The 16,404-nt window shown below is 62.3% G+C and overlaps 1 protein-coding gene across 1 annotated transcript in view; it reads left to right on the top strand.

Annotated features, from left to right (window-relative positions):
* Window positions 1–16,404, top strand: part of GRAMD4 (GRAM domain containing 4) — a 75,946-nt gene that overhangs the window by 25,125 nt on the left and 34,417 nt on the right. The window contains exons 2-3 of the mRNA XM_065887581.1: window positions 9,590–9,800; window positions 13,951–14,071. Coding sequence (XP_065743653.1) covers window positions 9,590–9,800; window positions 13,951–14,071 — 332 coding nt within the window. The remainder of the gene's footprint in view (window positions 1–9,589; window positions 9,801–13,950; window positions 14,072–16,404) is intronic.

Raw genomic sequence — 16,404 nt, 5'->3', positions numbered from 1 at the left:
AAGATGTGCCTCCCTCACCCACTGGGGTCCTCTGCCATGCCGCGTGCTGGGCCCGGACGCCGGGGTGGGGACTGGCTGGGATCCCTGCCCTTGAGCAGAGTGGTCTGGGGAAGGGGGGAGGGGCAGCGCTTGGTACTGAAGTGTGGGTCCGAGGGCTCCGGGCGGGAGGGCTGGGGAGGGCCAGCTCCTCGTTTCCTGAGGCCTTTTTCACTGTGCTGCTGGTCACACCGCAGAGCAAGGGGCCCTGCCCGAGACCTGAGTGTGGATGGTGGCCTCCGGTGGTGGGCTAGTCAGAGCTGGAGGCTGGCCCCTCTGCCTCGGGTGAGATACAGGACGGGGCGGGGGAAGCCCCGGCACGTGGCCCAGGTGGGACAGAAGAGGGTGGCTCTCAACGTGTCGGGTTCCCTAGCTCTTCCTTCCTAAAGAAGATCTGATGATGACGAGGCCCACACCCGAGTGTGAGAGTGGCAAGGTCACTGGAAGTGGGACCCCAGTGCTGGGTGAGGGCCCCAGTTCCCTGTTAGGGGGCCAGTAAGTCCTGGGACCCAGTTGAGAGTCCTTGTTCTGCTGGGCATTTATCGCCTTGAGACAAGGGGACAGGCAGCCGTGGCCCATGTCAAAAGTGGCCCGCCCACTGCTCCCTGCGTTCGTAACTATTCTTAATGGCCCAGAGCCACACCTGTTTCATGCTGCAGCAGAGTGAGAACTTGAGACAGGCCGTGTGGCCGCCACACCTAAGACATTTACCACCAGGGCCCTTTGCAGAGTGGGTTCGCCGAGCCTGTGCGTTCGGTCTGGGGCTGCAGTGCATTTGGAGAAGAGCCCGTTTGCAGACAGCTGTGGGCCAGAGCCTCTCTCTGCTTTCAGGAGCTGGGCCAGGGCGCTGGCAGGAAGTCATGACGAATACTGGGAGTCCGGAAGGTGTTTCCTCCCAGCTGTCTCATTGGCTAGATCTTCCCCAGTCCTGGATGCTAAGAGTGATGGAGAGGCTTGAAAACAAGAATGCTTCCACCAGCAATGAGTTCTTGTGTGCGTTTCCTACTGTTTAGTTTATGTTGCTTGTTTATACAGCACAGGTTTATACATACCTAAGCCCTGGGTTTTCCTGCTAGCTTTGTTTTGTTTAGATAAAAGGCCGTGCGGCCAGTCTGCCGGGCTCCCCACTTGGTCTCTAGGCAGGGGGGCCTGTGGGCTCTCATACAGTGTGATGGATGCATTAACAGAGGCATGTGCTGGGGAGGGTGGGTGCCTGGGGCAAGCGCAGGCTTGAGCGCAGCGAGGTTGGCTGATGTTCCTGATGAGGCTCTCACCCCGAGCCTCAGTTTCTCCATCTGTCAGTTGGTTTAACAACAGCTCCTCCCTCGCAGTGTTGTGGTCAGGGCGCATGACACCTGGGGTGGGGAGAGGGGCTTGTCGTTCTTGCCTGAGATTTGGGGCCCTGCAGGCTCAGTGCTGAGGATGGTCCTTGCCCTGTGGAGGGCTCCCGCTCCCGCCACAGCACGGGCCGCAGGCCCTCGCCTGGGGCTTTTGTCCAGGGTCCATGCTCTTGTGAGCCTGGACTGACGCCCAAGTGCCCAAGGGTGGGTCCTCAGGTCGGCACAGCCCACATCTGTGTCAGGTGCCACTCTTGCTTCCTGCCGCCTTAAAGCCAGGGGGCTGAGGCTTAGGGAGGGCTGGGCATGACCAGCCTCTCCACACCTCACTCCCGACCCTCTGGGGCTGGTCCAGGGCTGGGGTCAGAGGGCGTAGATCACGCAGAGCTGGGAGCACAGCTGAGCCTCGGGCTGGCGGAGGACGCCGCGTCCTCTCTGAAGCGGCCTCTGGCTTCCCGGGGCCTCTAGTCTGAACTCTCTGTGTCGCCCACTGTCTGCAGTCCTCGGAAGCTGGTGATGACCGGGGGCGGGGGGCGGTCTTGGGATGTCCCAGAGCCTCTTACCCTCCCTTCCACAGCCCCCCCGAAAGTAAAGTGCCGGTGGTTCCGTGGAGATGGAAAGTAATGCAGGTGGTGCCATTTGTTCAGTGCTTTTGGAAAGTGGCGTCTGAGCTTTTCCCATGGTTACTGCTGCTCACCGGGCGGTCCCTGAGTCCTTCCCCGCACGCTTCCCGTCATCCTTTGGCTGCCCTCTGAGCCGGGACTGCCGTTAACCTCTCTGTGTGACCAAGGAAACCAGGGCGTGGAGGTCATGTGACACCTGCAGGGTCAGCCGCAGAGGCAGCCGGGGTCTCGAGACCGTCAGGTGACTTAGCTCACGTCCGGAGCCCAGCGGAGCCCGCTTGCTCCCAGGGGTGTCTCTGAACACGACAGTACGTAGGACAGTTGGAACCGACCCGACAGGTGACGGTGCCCTGCCCTCCGGCCCCCCAGCTAAGGTGATGGCGACGTGGGGCCTGAGCAGGGGTGACGTCACTGAGGGTGGGAGCAGCCTGGCTGGACGGGAAGGGGATGCTGGACCAGAGGGAGAAGAATGGGGTGTTAGCCGGTGGCAGGGAATGGCCTGGACAGTGTCCCCGAGGCCAGGGAGACCTGGCGTCTCGTATGGGGACCCAAGGGGGCCGGGCCGGGATGGCAATGAGCAGGGCACGAGGACAGTGTGCCCACCTGACCTCCCTGCCGCTGGCCCTGGGCTCGTGGGGCCCCACCTAGAGGCTCAGGTCCAGCACGTTCTTTTGTGACCTCCCCCTACCCTGCCCCCCTGGCCTGCCTGAGCGTGGTGTCTGGGTCCTGCTTCCCAGGGGGACTTTCACTTTGACCTGTGCCCCCGAGCTGTGCCAGGGAAGGAGGAGGTCAGGCGGGGACACTGGTGTTTCCTGCTCTGCTCCCTGTGTGGCCGAGACAGCCTGGGACGGAGGGACCGGGGCGGTGGTGCGTTAGAGCTGCTCACGAGGGCCTGCAAGAGCTGACTGTGAAGTTTTCAGGAATTTTGTGAGCTGGCCGCTAATAAAATGAGTGTATAAAGTTAGATAAGTTATATTGAGAGCAAAGGTGTCAATATTAAATGCTCGAAGGTGCCCGTTTCTGAACTGTTTCACTACGTTTTATCACCGGGTTATGATCCTGAGGTGGCTAGCATCTCTTGGGCCTGGTGGAAATCCTGTGGCCGGTGGCCCTGGGCAGCTCTTACCACCCGTGTGCTCTTTCACTGCCGGACGTCACTTTGGTGGCTTGAACGTGGCCACGATGGGAGCGGTTCCACCACGGAAACGGGCAGATACCGCAGATTAGGGCCTCACTTCTCATTTTGTCGCTTGTCTAGAGTAAAGAGAGTGATGGAGAAAATGCTGACGTGCAGGTGAAGGTTACGCGTGTGACTTCCGTCGCATTCGCTGGAAGGCACAGGGAGGCTGAGGAAACCTCCTCTTGTTAGAATACCGTCGTCCGCTTCAGCAAGGACGTCTCTCCCGTCCTAGACAAACGAATAAGGTTCTGCCTTCTTTCCCCACCTGTCGTGTCCTGTTCACGTAAACAAGGCCGTCAGCCGACCTTCAGGCCGGAACCGCACTTGTTGGTCAGCTGCAGCCCTGGCTGACCGGAGGGAGGCTTTCAGCACGACTTAGTGCGAGCGTCCTGTGGGCGCCACTTGGCTGTGTGGAGTTTACAGTAAAGAGTGTTGCACGTTTTATTACTACTTGTACCCGTGCAACGCATCCTTATCACTGAGATTATAATAAATGTTTGTACGTCTACGCCCAGGGGTGTCGCTGGGGCATGCATGGTCCCAGCTCACAGAGGAGGGTGTGGTAGCTTCAGCGGGGCCCTCCCAGCTCCCCTGCTCTTCCTGACTGGCTCCCCCACCCCCACCCCCGGCCACCCTGGCCCGTGGCGGGGTCACGGAGCCAGCAGGACCCTGGGCAGCTCTCCTGTTACAGTGTAGGAAACTCCGCTCCTGGCACAGGGCCCGTCTTGGCCTGACCTGTGTAGGACGGAAAGCCCCTGAAGAACGCAGGCCTCTTCCTGGAGAAACGCCCCGGGCTGTCGAAGCCTTGGAGTTAAGCTCTGGAAGTGTTCACGGATTTAGGGACTTCCTGCTTCGCCAAGAGGGGTCGAGGGCAAAGTCCAGGGACAGCCCTTTGCTTTGAGGTCTCTGTGGCTGGGCGGCTCAGGGCGCAGGGCGGGGGCCTGGCTCTCCCGGCCCTCAGGGCCCAGTCGTGGGGGCCCCGCCTTTGTGCAACGTCCCCTCTGTCACTGAATGGCCAGAGTGTGCCAGCCCTGCTGAGACCGACCGGGCGCCTTCAGCACCTGCCCTCGGGCATGTACGCTAACCGGTGGGGCTGGGGGCACAGATCCTAAACCAGGGAGCTCGCCAGAAGTTGCAGGACTCCAAACCAGATGGGCTGACCGAATTCAAGGGGGGCACTTGGAAGAGGAGGGACTGGCATGGGGACATCCCCGAACCTGAAGTGCTGGGCGCGTAGTAGGAACACAATGTGATGGCCGGAGGACCCCGAGGGTCAGCAGGGCCGGAGCCCAGTGGGGGAAGCCCCGGGAGGGGTCTCGGCGGGATGCTCCGGACTCTGGTTTCCCGCCACCTGGAGAAGGGGCTCCATGAGGTGTGTGGCTGCCTGGACCAGACCCGGCTGGGCTGGAGGGTGGGGCGGGGGCCCTGCTCGCGTAGGCGGCTGTGCAGCGGTCACGTGATCAAGGGCTCCTTCCAGGGTTTTGAGTCGAGCAGCTGCTGGTACGGGCGCCACCCAGGAGGAGGGCCCACGGAGGCTCCAACTCCGAGCTGAGTGTGGCAGAGTCAAGCTACCGACGAGATGTCCCACAGACAGTGGGTCACCCGGAGTCCAGCTCACGGGGAGGCTGGTGGGTGTGCAGTCAGCAGAGCGTCTGAACGTTTGGGGTCCCGCTAACTGAGGCTGGATCCGGGGTTGGGGCAGTGGCTCCCTGACCGGCCTCGAGTTCGGGGGAACCCGTGGGTCCCCGGGCGTGAGCCAACATCTTGAGCCTGGCATGATTGGGGGGAGTGGTCACCCGTGTCTTCTGGGTCTCGAGCGTCCCAGACTGCTCCCCGGGCGGTGGTGGCCCGGCACAGGGCCCCACGGGCTGCCCTGGAGCTGTGTGCATGTCGGGGTCCTGCAGGGCTGTGGGCCTCTGGGGCTGTCTTCTTGGAGAACAGAGACCTGGCAGAGGGCCGGGTGGCCGGCTGGGACTGGCCTTGGGTGGGGTGGAGGGAGAGTCCCGTCCTCGCTCAACATCTGTGACTCCCCAGGAATATGGTTTGGGACAAGGGTTGCTTCCTTTTGGAAAAAGGATGTTGTTTATCCTGGGATCAGCAGAAGAGCCACCAGATAACAGGAGATGAAGCCAGGCTGAGCTGGTTGTCTGAATGCAGACGGGAGCTTGGCCGGGGGTCGCGAGCCCCATGCAGCGAGGAGAATGGCTGGGACCTGGGACGTGGCAAGTGCTGGACCAGGAACCATTTTTTTCTAAGTCTTGGTCTGGGAGGGAAAGTAAAGTCCTTTGTGGTTTCCAAGTCCAATGTTCCCTAGACACTGCGGCCTTTGTGTGTCCAGGAGGCATTCAGCGGGTTTCCAGAGCAGCGTGCTCTGTGTCCCGGGGCCAGAGCTGGCCTCAGTCCTGTGTCCCGAGGGCCCACAGCGCAGGGTCGCTGCCTTGAGGCTCCCCTCGCCCTGTCCCTCTGTCTGCTTGCCTCCACGGCTGCAGGGCTCCTTGCAGATGTTGCGACTCTGAGCAGGGGTCTGGAGTAGCCACAGGGAGCGTCTCCCAGCGCGTCTACTTCCACGTGGAGGTACGGGGAGCTGGGGTGGCAGCAGGTCCTGCTCTGAGGGGCTGCCGCACCTTGAGGGGTGGGCGTGAAGGGAGCTGCCCGGGGGCCTGTGGGTGCACGTGGAGGGGCCGGGTCTGTGGGGAGTGCGCGGTGGGTGTGCAGGGATTTGGGGGCTGGTTGGATCCAGGGAAGGCTGGATGGGGGCTGGGGCGGGAGTGGGACACATGGCAGCCGCTGGACGGAAGGTGCAGGTGAGCTTTGTGGAGACGGCGTCCACTGACACTGGCTTTGTGGGGAGAGCTTTGCTCTGGGTCACGCTTGGTGTCTGGCCCCCGGCCCCCCTCTCACTGTCCATGGACAACATCCGTGTCAGTCTTCCATCTCTTCATCTGGAAGTTGGGGGTAACTGGGTTGGATAGTGTAGTTGAGATGAGGTCGTCCCGGGGTAGGGTGGGCCGCCCCTCAGCCCGGGGGGGTGGGGTGTGTGACGGGGAGGGCTTCCCTCGCAGCCCGGACCCGCCTGGGAGGGGTGGTCAGGTGTCCTGGCACCCGGTCCTCATTGGGCAGTGGCATGAACTGCTCGCCTCTCCAGGAGCCCCAGGGGCCTGGGGGCAGGGCAGTGGGGACGGAGCGGGCTCTCGGGGACCCCCCTTCCCTCGCCAAGGGCTGATGTGAGCGGCTGTCAGGAGGAGCGGGGTTGGCATGAGCTGGCAGCTGCCAGCAGGGGCCCCGCTGGGCAGGGGGGCGCGTGGGCTCGGTGCCGGGGCAGCGTGGGTTGTGAGCGGCATCCTGATGGTGGCAGGGCGGACACTTGGCGCTTCGTCCCCTTTACCCGGGCGGCCACATCATTTGCTTGCCGGGCTGAATCAGGAAGGAAGGCAGCTCCAGCCTGCGGGGTGGGGAGTCCCAGACAGGAGAACCGCCTGACGGGACCCGGCAAGGAGGGAAGCAGGCCCATCCCCTCCGCCCCGCTTCCATCTGACGCTGGGGGAGGAGGGGTCCCCCAGGTCCTTCTGAAAACGGAAGGAAGGAGGTTTTACATGGCTGCACTTCCCCTGCCCGGTTTGCTTTTAGTTTTCAAGTTAGAAAAGCAATGGGAAAGGACACGTGGAGAGAAGTTTCACAGCCACCCGCAAGCCTCAAGCAGGGTCCTGTGTCACCTGCGGTCTGTGTAGATGCCAGTTGCCTGTAACGGTGACCTCGGTGCAGCAACGTTTTGTCACAGCCTCTGAGACTCCCAGGGACGTCTGTGTGTCCCGCGTGGTGCTCAGAGCGCCCGGCCTGGCCGTGGTGCTGCCGAGATGCCCTCCACGTGCTGGATTTGCCCCGGGACGGATCTGGAGACCGGGAATCACTGGTTCAGAGGGCATTGACGTTCACGCTTCCTGCTGCCTCTGCCACATCGCTGGCTTTTGTTTCCTTTTTGGTGAAGTTGGAGGCTTTTGCACAAGGACTGGGTAACTTTCCTCTTGCTCAGGGAGTTTGTGGGTCTGTGTTCCAAGGTCCTCTAATCTTTACCAATTTGTTCAGGTTGTCTCACAACAAAAATATTAGTTCTCATGTATCTGGCTTGCTACATGTATCCCCTGTTTCATTGCAGGTGTTTTTTTATAAATTTATTTATTTTATTTTATTTATTTTATCTTTGGCTGCATTGGGTCTTCGTTGCTGCGCGCGGGCTCTCTCTAGTTGCGGTGAGCGGGGGCTACTCTTCGTTGCGGTGCGCGGGCTTCTCATTGCGGTGGATTCTCTTGTTGGGAGCACGGGCTCTAGGTGCGCGGGCTTCAGTAGTTGTGGCTCGCGGGCTCTAGAGCACAGGCTCAGTAGTTGTGGCACACGGGCTTAGTTGCTCCGCAGCATGTGGGATCGTCCTGGACCAGGGCTCGAACCCGTGTCCCCTGCACTGGCAGGTGGATTCTTAACCACTGCGCCACCAGGGAAGCCCCTCATTGTAGCTTTAAAACAAATGTCTATTTACTTTTGTCTGGTTGACTGAGTCTTTTTATCTTTTCAGTCTCTTAATGTAGACTGTCAGCCTCTCTCTAGGGACTTAAGTTCTCTCTTCTCACGTGGATATCTTTCCAGATGGCCAGCCATGTGCCCCTTTCCCGCCACGTGAGCAGGGATACCGGCTTCTCCAGCCCCATGGCCTTGCCCACTCCTGGGCTACCCTGGACTCCAGGGGATGGTGGGTTTCCTGTGGTTTTTACACCAGGGTTAGGGTTAGGCTCAGGCCACCTTAGTGTTCCACGTGAGCCCCGAGAAGCATCTGTCCCGGGAACACTTGCACACCCTCCCCCGATGTGCTGCAGCCTCAGTTGTCCTTGTAGAGCGGAGCCCTGGCTCATTCTGACGTGGGGCTCACGGGCCGCCACTGTTCACAAGCTTTCCTGCCTTGAGCAGTGATGCGGGGGAGTGGAGGCCCCTTGGCAGGTGGGGCAGGTACGCAGGGCTGCAGGCAGGCACCCTGGGCTGTGATTTAACATGATTTAACGGCTCCGAGCCTGCACCGTCCAAAACAGGAAGTGCTTTCCCCTGCCTTCGTGGTTCCCCGTAAACTGTCCCAAGTGTCCCAACTGGGGCGGTTCAGGCTGCGTTGATGGATTCCACCCGGCTCACCCCACTTCCTGCTCGCCCTGCAGGAACTCGCCGTGCTGTTTATTGGGTCCAGGCTGAGTAGTCTGTGCTTGTGCGTCATCTCAAATTCTCGGCATACTTTGGCCCGATCGGGGTTAACCCCATTTCAGAGGTGGAAGCTGAGGCCCAGTAAGGTGGGAAGTGGCGGGACAGGCTGTGAGCCCAGGTGTGTCCAGAGTCCCTGCCCCGCAGCGACCCAGGGCCTCTTGCAGACGTTGGGGGCCGAGGGACTGTGTGACCGGGACCGGGGTTGGGCCGCACGGCCCCTGCCGTGGGCTTGGGAGTGAGGTGGGCTGGACGTGCAGAAGGGCCACTATGCCCCACCCGCTGGGCTTTCCTGGTTGGGTCAGAGATGTGGGGAGTGGGCACCCCTGTAGGCATCTACCTCTGGTGTGTGCACGTGTATTTGAACTTACATGTGTCCTCCGTGCCAGCGCACAGAGACACCACACCAGGCCTTTGCTGCCTCCCTCCAGGCTGGAGGGATCCAGCGCCGGCAGCTTGGGGGCTGCTCAGGAGGCAGGTGGGCGGGCGCTGGGCTCCAGACTGGCCGTGTGTGGGAAGATCTCTCGGAGCGAGTGAGGCTGAGCTGGTCCTGAGAGCAGAGCTAGGGCGCCCAGGCGAGCAGGACGGTGTTTCAGGTCGATGAGGCAGCCTGGGCCGTGTCCCTGGGAGCGGGGCCAGGTGGAGCGAGGGGACAGGGCCGGAGGGAGTCTGAGACACCCTGAGGCCCAGCGTTCTAGGGGCTGTCCTGGGCGTGCCCTTGGTCGTGGGTCTTGATGGTTGTTAGAGCCTGGGAGGAGGCGCGCCGGCCCTCCCCACTTTTCGCTGCGGTGTCTCCCCCTCCCCTCCCCAGCCCCCTCTTCCCAGGGTCTTCGGCACCCCTGCTGCTCCAGGCTGGCTCCGCCTTTGTGCTGGGAGGTCGCACTGAGAGACGTGGCTTCCTTCTGCCCTGTGGGGCACTCGGGGGAGCTGGCCTGGGTGGGCGGCAGGGGTCTGAGCTCAGCGGCCAGCCCAGCCGGATGGGGGTGACAGAGGGCCCCGGCCTGCTGGGCATGAGACGGGAGCCTGTGGGCCCGGGGTCCCTGAATAGTGGGACTGGCTGCTCCCTGAGGGCAGGGCCTGGTGGCAGCCCAGGGCTGGGGCCTGGAGCCGGGTGTGGGAGGGCGGCGGCCGGCAGGCGGCTGACCACGTGACCGTGCCTCCCCCTTGCTGTCTTGCAGGGGCTCCGAGCGTCATGTTAAGGTAAAGCAGAGGGGCTCAGTGCTGAACATGCTAAGGAGGCTGGACAAGATCAGGTTCAGAGGTCACAAGAGAGATGACTTCCTTGATCTAGCAGAGTCTCCAAACGCCTCGGACACCGAATGCGGAGACGAAACACCCCTGAAGATACCTCGGACCTCGCCCCGGGACAGTGACGAGCTGAGGGACCCTGTGAGTACCGAGTGTCCTCCGCTCTGCGTGGCCGCGGATGCCAGGCCCCTTGCTGGTGGGTGGGGGCTGTCCCCATCCTCAGGTGGCCAAGCTGAGCGTGCGATGGGTAGACCGTGTCCTGCCCAGGCTGGTCAGACACAGACGGGGCTGTTCCCCATCTCGCCCCAAACCTCCCCCAGCCTCACCCTGGACTGAGGATAATTTGTACATTGGCCGATTTTCTTTTCCTTCATCATTGGTTTTCTGGGTGACCGGCAAACTTCTCACACAGCCTGATCCCCGGGAGTTTGACTCAAGGGGTCGCAGGGCGCTGTCTGGAAGCTGCTGGCCCCTGGCCCGAGGGCAGCTGCCTCTGGGTGCCTGGCTGGTCTGCCTGGCCGTCCCAGAGTGCGTGTCATCGACCCCTGGCAGCTGGCTGAGCCCAGGCTGGGCCTCCTCAGCCCACGTGGGGACAGTGGCCCCTGTGGGCCCGTCAGTGGACACCGTTTATTTGGAGAGCAGCTTTCCTCAGTGGGGTCCGCGGCTCTGGTGGGAACCAGGTGTGAGCAGGCCCTGTCTTCTGGAAGCTTGTGTTTTGTCGGTGGGCATGCAGCGGGGGGGGAGGGTGGACTTCCTGTGGTCCCCTCCTGGCCAGGTACGGCCGCCGGGCTCTCCGTTGTGGGCACAGCTGCCCAAATCCTCCCTGTTGTCAGTGAAGAAGCCCAGAGCCATCCAGCCCCCCACCACACGAGCTGTGGTGCCCTGCTCGAGTGGATGCCAGGTCTGTCGGCCTGGGGTCTGGGCTCCTCCCCATGCACCTGAGCTAGGTCTTCCTTCCAGCTGTGGCCATGAGCCCTCGCCTTCCCACCTCCTTGTATTATTAATGCTTTATAATAGAACAGGGATGGCGCGTTTGCTCCTGGCACGAAAGAATAATTGATTGGCACTGCCTCCTAAGAGCCAGCCATCCAGTCAGGCAGGGCTGGAGCTGCAGAGCCTGGAGGGGAGCGCCCTGCTTGCGTGCTTGCTGTGTTCCCTGCAGAGGTGGTGGCGGTCCTCCCGCCATTGGGCTCCGTGCGGGCCAGGGCCTCGCTTGATGTGTCTCCTAATGTAGCCCATCAGCATCTGTCTGTCGGGACATCGTGGGGCTCACGGGCGCTGTCCTAAGAAGGGGGTGCCTCCACGTCGGGGTGGGTCCAGCGGGCCGGCGAGGGCCGAGGGGAGCACCTGAGGGAGGGGCGAGCATGGGGGCCGTGCGTACAAATGGCTGTCACGCTCGCTCACCCCCCCCCCACCCCCCGGGGCTCTCTCTCCGTGGTGGCGGGACCGAGCCAGCATCCCACCCTGGATGTGCCGTCCTTCACTTAACCTCTGCCCCTGAGGGGCACTCGGTCACTCCCATGAGCCTCGTGCCCACGTGGCCTGCGTCACCCCGGGTGTGCGGGCAGGGTCATGCGTCTGTCACCAGCACCCTCCCACGAGCGTGCAGTGTCCGCCGCCGCCGCCCGAGGGGCCCGCGTGCCACGCCCTTGCCCACCTGCGCGGGGTGTCCCCAGGCGTTTCTGTTCTGCCAACCCGAGGGGTGAAGAGTGGCTTTTCCCACGAGGGAGGTTGCTTACCTTTGCCTGTGTTTAGGCTTCGTTGTTTTTATTTTTTTTAGTTGTGGTAACGTGCGCCTAGCACGGAATTGACGCCGTAGCCGTTTTAAGTGTCCAGCTCGGTAGCATCAGGCACGTTTGCGTTGTCGTGCGGCCCCCCCCCATCCGTCTCCAGACCTTCTTCATCTTCCCAAACGGAAACTCAGTCCACACTGAACAGTAGCTCCGCAGCTGCCCCTCCAGGTTGCCCCCGCCCCGTCTGCTTTCCGTCTGTGACCCGACTCTCCAGCTCCGGCCTCAGTGAGCCCCGTGGTGTTTGTCCTTGCGACTGGCCTGTCTCAGCACCGTGTCCTCAGGGACCATCGTGCTGTAGCGTCAGGCTTCATCCTTATGTCCTTTTTGTGGGCAACCCGTCTGTGTCCTGGGGCAAAGGAGGCGAGCGGACCCAGTGGTTGAGGGTAGAATCCGGGTCCTGTGGTGGGGGAGGGGAACGGGGGGAGGGAGGGGGTCCTGGACGGGCAGACGGGCTTGAGGGGGCCGCAGCGGTGGAGGTGGGGTGACGTCCAGGGCAGGGTGTGGCTGTGGTCGGGGGAGGGCCGTTGAAGAGAAAGATGAGGGGTCTGAGGCCAGGGTCCCCCGAGTGGTTGGTGACAGGCCAGTAAGGAGAGGGGCAAGGAAGCGAGGACCAGAGCCCTAGAGCTGGGGCAGAGGCAGAGACCCCACGCACGTGGAGGTGCAGCGGGCATCGCCTCCAGGAGCCGGGGGTAGAAGCCGGTCCCTCCGCGGAGAGATGCGGTTCTAGGGAAGCTGGGGGAAGAAGCAGCCAGGCCACCTGCCCGGTTTTGTGGCGGCAGCGCTGCAGCCTTGGGGGTCCCGAGTCCAGGCTCCCGACCCCAAGTTTAGCGTTGCTCTCGGCAAGTCTGAAAAGGGGTCAGCTGGAGGGACCCATGGGGCTCGCGGAGGGGTTTGGACCCCAGGATTTCAGGGCACCCCCCCGGCGCCTGCCATCCACATCGGGGTGCCCCCTCCAGCCGTCTGGCTCCCCAGAGCTGGTCCTCACCATCCCTGCCGTCCTGTGGGTGCCCAGCTGAGCTACTGCAGCTTCGACACTGAGTCCGGCCAAAGCCACGAGGGTTCCAGGCTGTCTTGGACCCGGGGGCCCCTGTAGGAGCTCTTCAAGCTCTATGGCAAGTTCCAGGAGAGCTTAATTCCAGCAGCTTAGAGACTAACACGCGTCACAGCCTTCCGAGGATGTGTTCAGACGGGGCTGCAAACCGCGGGACGCCCTGCCTGCTTTGGTAGGAACTTGCTGATATAATGGAGTCCAGCGTTCTGCTTCCGAATCAGTGTAGAGCCGCCTTTCCGGACCAGCCTCTGCCCTCTGCTCTGGGGCCACCATCTTGGGCGCCAAGGTTGGGGATGGGCCGGGGAGGGACAAATTCATCTGCGGGGACCAATGGGCGAGCCTGGGCCATCTTCCCCACGCAGAGCAGGGGCCGTACCCTGCTTTTTGCCTACCGCCCAGTCTCCCCGTACCTGCCCCTGCCAGGCCCACGGGGCGGGCAGGTAAACATGGCCTGGTCCCTGCCCTCTGGGACCTCACGCCCCGGTAACCAGAGCAGCTGCAAGTGCAGGAGGTCACGTGCCAGGACGAGGCAGCCGTGGGCAAGAGGGTCTTACCGGCCCCCGTTATTCCCCAGTGTGAGCTGCTGCTTCCCGGGGTGTAGCCTCCGAGCAGATGACCTGTGCCTGGAGCGGTCACCGGGGCTGTCACGGACCCTGTCCATGCCGGGTGTCCCCTTCCTCACCCTGCCTTGGGGGTGTGGTCGTGGAGACCAAAACTGGGGAGTCAGATCCCCCCGTCGCACGGCAGGGCGCTCAGGTGCTGCCCTCACCAGGTCAGCGGTGGGGTGGGCGTGAGCCGGCAGCCCCGCTGCGCCCCGGGCAGGCCTGGCTGTACCGACGTGCGCATCCCTTTCCAGTGGGCAGCGGTGGCCTGAAACCGGAGCCTACCCTGGGCTCGGTGGGATGGCGGGTGGTGGCTTTAATTAGCCTCTGTGGGAAAGGACAGGCCCCTGTTTGGAGTTCGCTCACCTCAGAGCCTGGCAGGTGGATGCGCCCTGCCCCACCTCCCCGGAGTCCTGTTGCTGCCCCTCCCAGGGCAGCAGGGCGACAGGCCCTGTGGCCAGGCCACCCTCCTCCTGGGAGGTCGCCACGCGGGCCAGGGCAGGTTTTGATGGTTTCCTTCCCTCTGCAGCCTGAGAGCTGTGTTGTGACCGTCAAGTGGCTTAGCGTCACGCTTCCGGTTTTGCCTTTACTGTTGCTGGCAGTCGGCCTCACCGGGGCTCTGAGGATGTCCCTGTTGTCTGAAATGTCCCTTCCACCGACAGGTGAAGCCGAGGTGAACTGACGCGAGTTCTAAGGCAGAGCCAGTGTCTTCCTAGGCCGGTGGCCCAGTTTACCAGCCCTTCTAGACCACGGGGTCCTTGGGGGGTACCCATTAGAGAACTGGTCGATGTGGACCCAGGATGCTTCCGGGAGGCTCCTCTGAGCTCTTGGTGTTTTCCTTCTAGGCTGGGCCAGGGACCCTCATCATGGCTGCAGGAGTCCAGGACTTTAACCGGACAGAGTTTGATCGCTTAAATGAGATCAAAGGTCACCTGGAAATCGCCTTACTGGAAAAACACTTCTTACGTGAGTACCAGTGGGGGGCGGAGGGGCAGAGGGGACGCTGTTCTGCCGGAGCGCAGCTGGGTCACAACAGGTGTCACCAGGCTAGCAGTGGGGACGGGTGTGGACGTCCCCACATGGCCTTTTGCGTCCTGAGTCTGCATCTCCCTTTGCTGCTCCGCAAAGCTCAGCGCTCCTGTCTGGATGGCTACGACGCCTTTACTCTGAGATCCACGAGAGCGTCACTGGGGAAGGAATACGACGCTCCTGGAAACTCTTTATTTTAGTGAATCTGGTGCATGGCCATGCTTAACTCAGCATGTAATAGAGCTTTTGGAGGAATCTGAGATTTTCTGTTCCGTGTAGTTTGCACATCAAGGAGGGAGTGTGGGAGGGGCACAGTGGGGTTTCATTGTCTGATGGCCACGGGCCTGGGTACCTGGGCATTTGGCGTTTGTGTTGCTAAACTGTCGGCCCTCCTGCTGGGGGTGTTGGCCTCTGGGTAGTGATGATGGTAGAGGTGGTTCTGGAGGGGCCTGCTGGGCTCCTTCCGGAGATGATCTCATTTGGTGACTTGCCTTTACTCCTCTCACCACCCCTCTGTCCTGCCTTGCAGACGAGGAAACGGAGGCACCAGGGCTAGGAGAAGTGATCCTACTGGTAGGTTAAGTCTCCTGACTAGTAGGGGTTTAAACCAGGCAGACTGGCCCTGAAGCCCACGCATGTGACACAGTGTTTTCACAGCTGACAGCAGGGTGTGGGCGATGCTATTAGGGGAACAATACAGGGAGGAAGAAGCAGCTTCGCCCCTGTGTGCCCAGAGCCAGTCACGTCTGGGCCACGAGGAGAGGCCCAGGGCAAGGCACCTCCCTTGGGCGTTGTGCCCAGCTGGGGCCTCCTCTGATACCTGGGACCAGGCAGCTGGCACCCTTGCTTGCCCACAGGCACCGCCCTCTGTCCCCACCTGAGTCCTCTCCCTCTTTCGTCTAGTGTCTCCCTCGTTTATGTGACGAGTGTCATCTGAGCTCCAGCCGTGGGCACCCCGGCTGTGCCGCCCATGCAGCATGCGGGGCCCGTTGCCTGCACACGGAGGCGGGGTGTCAGCGCCGCGGGGGGAAGCCTTGGGGGCCTGCCTTCTCCTCCCAGAAGTGGGCGGCGTGGCTCTCACTACATTTCTGTGCACCTTGCAGCCACCATGTGCTGCAGCCCCGTCTCCCCCCAGGCCCCTCTTGCTGGTCCGGACCTCCCTGGGCGAGCGTGTGTGTGCACGCACGTGTGTACGCGCACGAGCTCTGGGCGTGTGCCCGTCTGCACCCCGCCGGCCAGCGCTCGCCCGCAGGGTCCGAGCACCGAGGTTCTGAGGACGGCACTATGGAGTGACTCAGTCTCCCCGCGAGTCTGAGGTTGCGGCTGACCTGGCTGGGGAGACGGGGCCGGGCTGGGTCTGCTGGGACTGCCTGCAGTGCGGGCGGTGAGGGCCCTGCCTTGTCAGGCCCTGGTGCCTGTGGCCTCCTCGGCCTTTGCGGAGCTCCCGTGGGGCGGCTCTGCGTGAACGGCGGGGCAGCCCAGGTGGTCTCGCCAGTGCTGAGCGGGCCCCGCTGGGTGGAGGCCGTGCTGGGCAGCAGAGCTGGACGGCCCTGCTCGAGGCAGCGGTGGGTGGAGCCTTGTGAAAGTGCCTTTGGTGGGTCACGCGGAGGATATTGGTGGTTTCACGGGGTTCGAGGAACCCGCAGAGTCAAGGGCTCTCAACGAAAGGGGAAGGGTCTGTGAGAGCATCCAGCAGGGAGCCCCCTGCCCCCGGCTGGGGAGGGGCAGTGTGAGGCTTCCAGGAGAAGGGGTTACAGGCGGGGCGGGCGGGGAGCAAGTGTCCACCAGGCAGCCGGGTGGGCAGGACAGCTGCGACCCACAGGGATGCCTGTCTGGGGCCACCCTGCTCTGTGTTGAAAAAAGGAAAAGAAAAGAGGCCGCCTGGCTCCGGATCGGCATCGCTGGCGTCCTTGGACTGGTCCTCGTGGTCTGCCCTCTGTGTTTTACCAGAAGAGGAAAACAGTGGGTAGCTCATGTTGTAAAAGTGCAGAGTCCCACCTTGGCAGCTCGGGGCCGGATGGGGAAGGTAATAATTATGGGCATTTTTTTTTAGTTATGAGAAATTTTAGATGGATCAGAAATAGAGGACGTGGTGTAACGCGCCTCTCATGCACCTGCCGTCGGTTTCAGCAAGAATCGGCTCGCGGCCAGGCTGGTTCCCTCCAAGCCCCCACCTACAGCCCCTCTCCCCCAGGTCTTTTGAAGCAAATCCCAGCCAGCATCCTGTCATTTGACCCATAAATATTTTAGTAGATAGCTCATCATGGGTT

This window comes from Phocoena phocoena, chromosome 11 (assembly GCF_963924675.1).
Source record: "Phocoena phocoena chromosome 11, mPhoPho1.1, whole genome shotgun sequence".
Lineage (NCBI taxonomy): Eukaryota > Metazoa > Chordata > Mammalia > Artiodactyla > Phocoenidae > Phocoena > Phocoena phocoena.
Note: the sequence above shows the minus strand (reverse complement) of the source record. Positions and strands in the feature narration are given on the sequence as shown.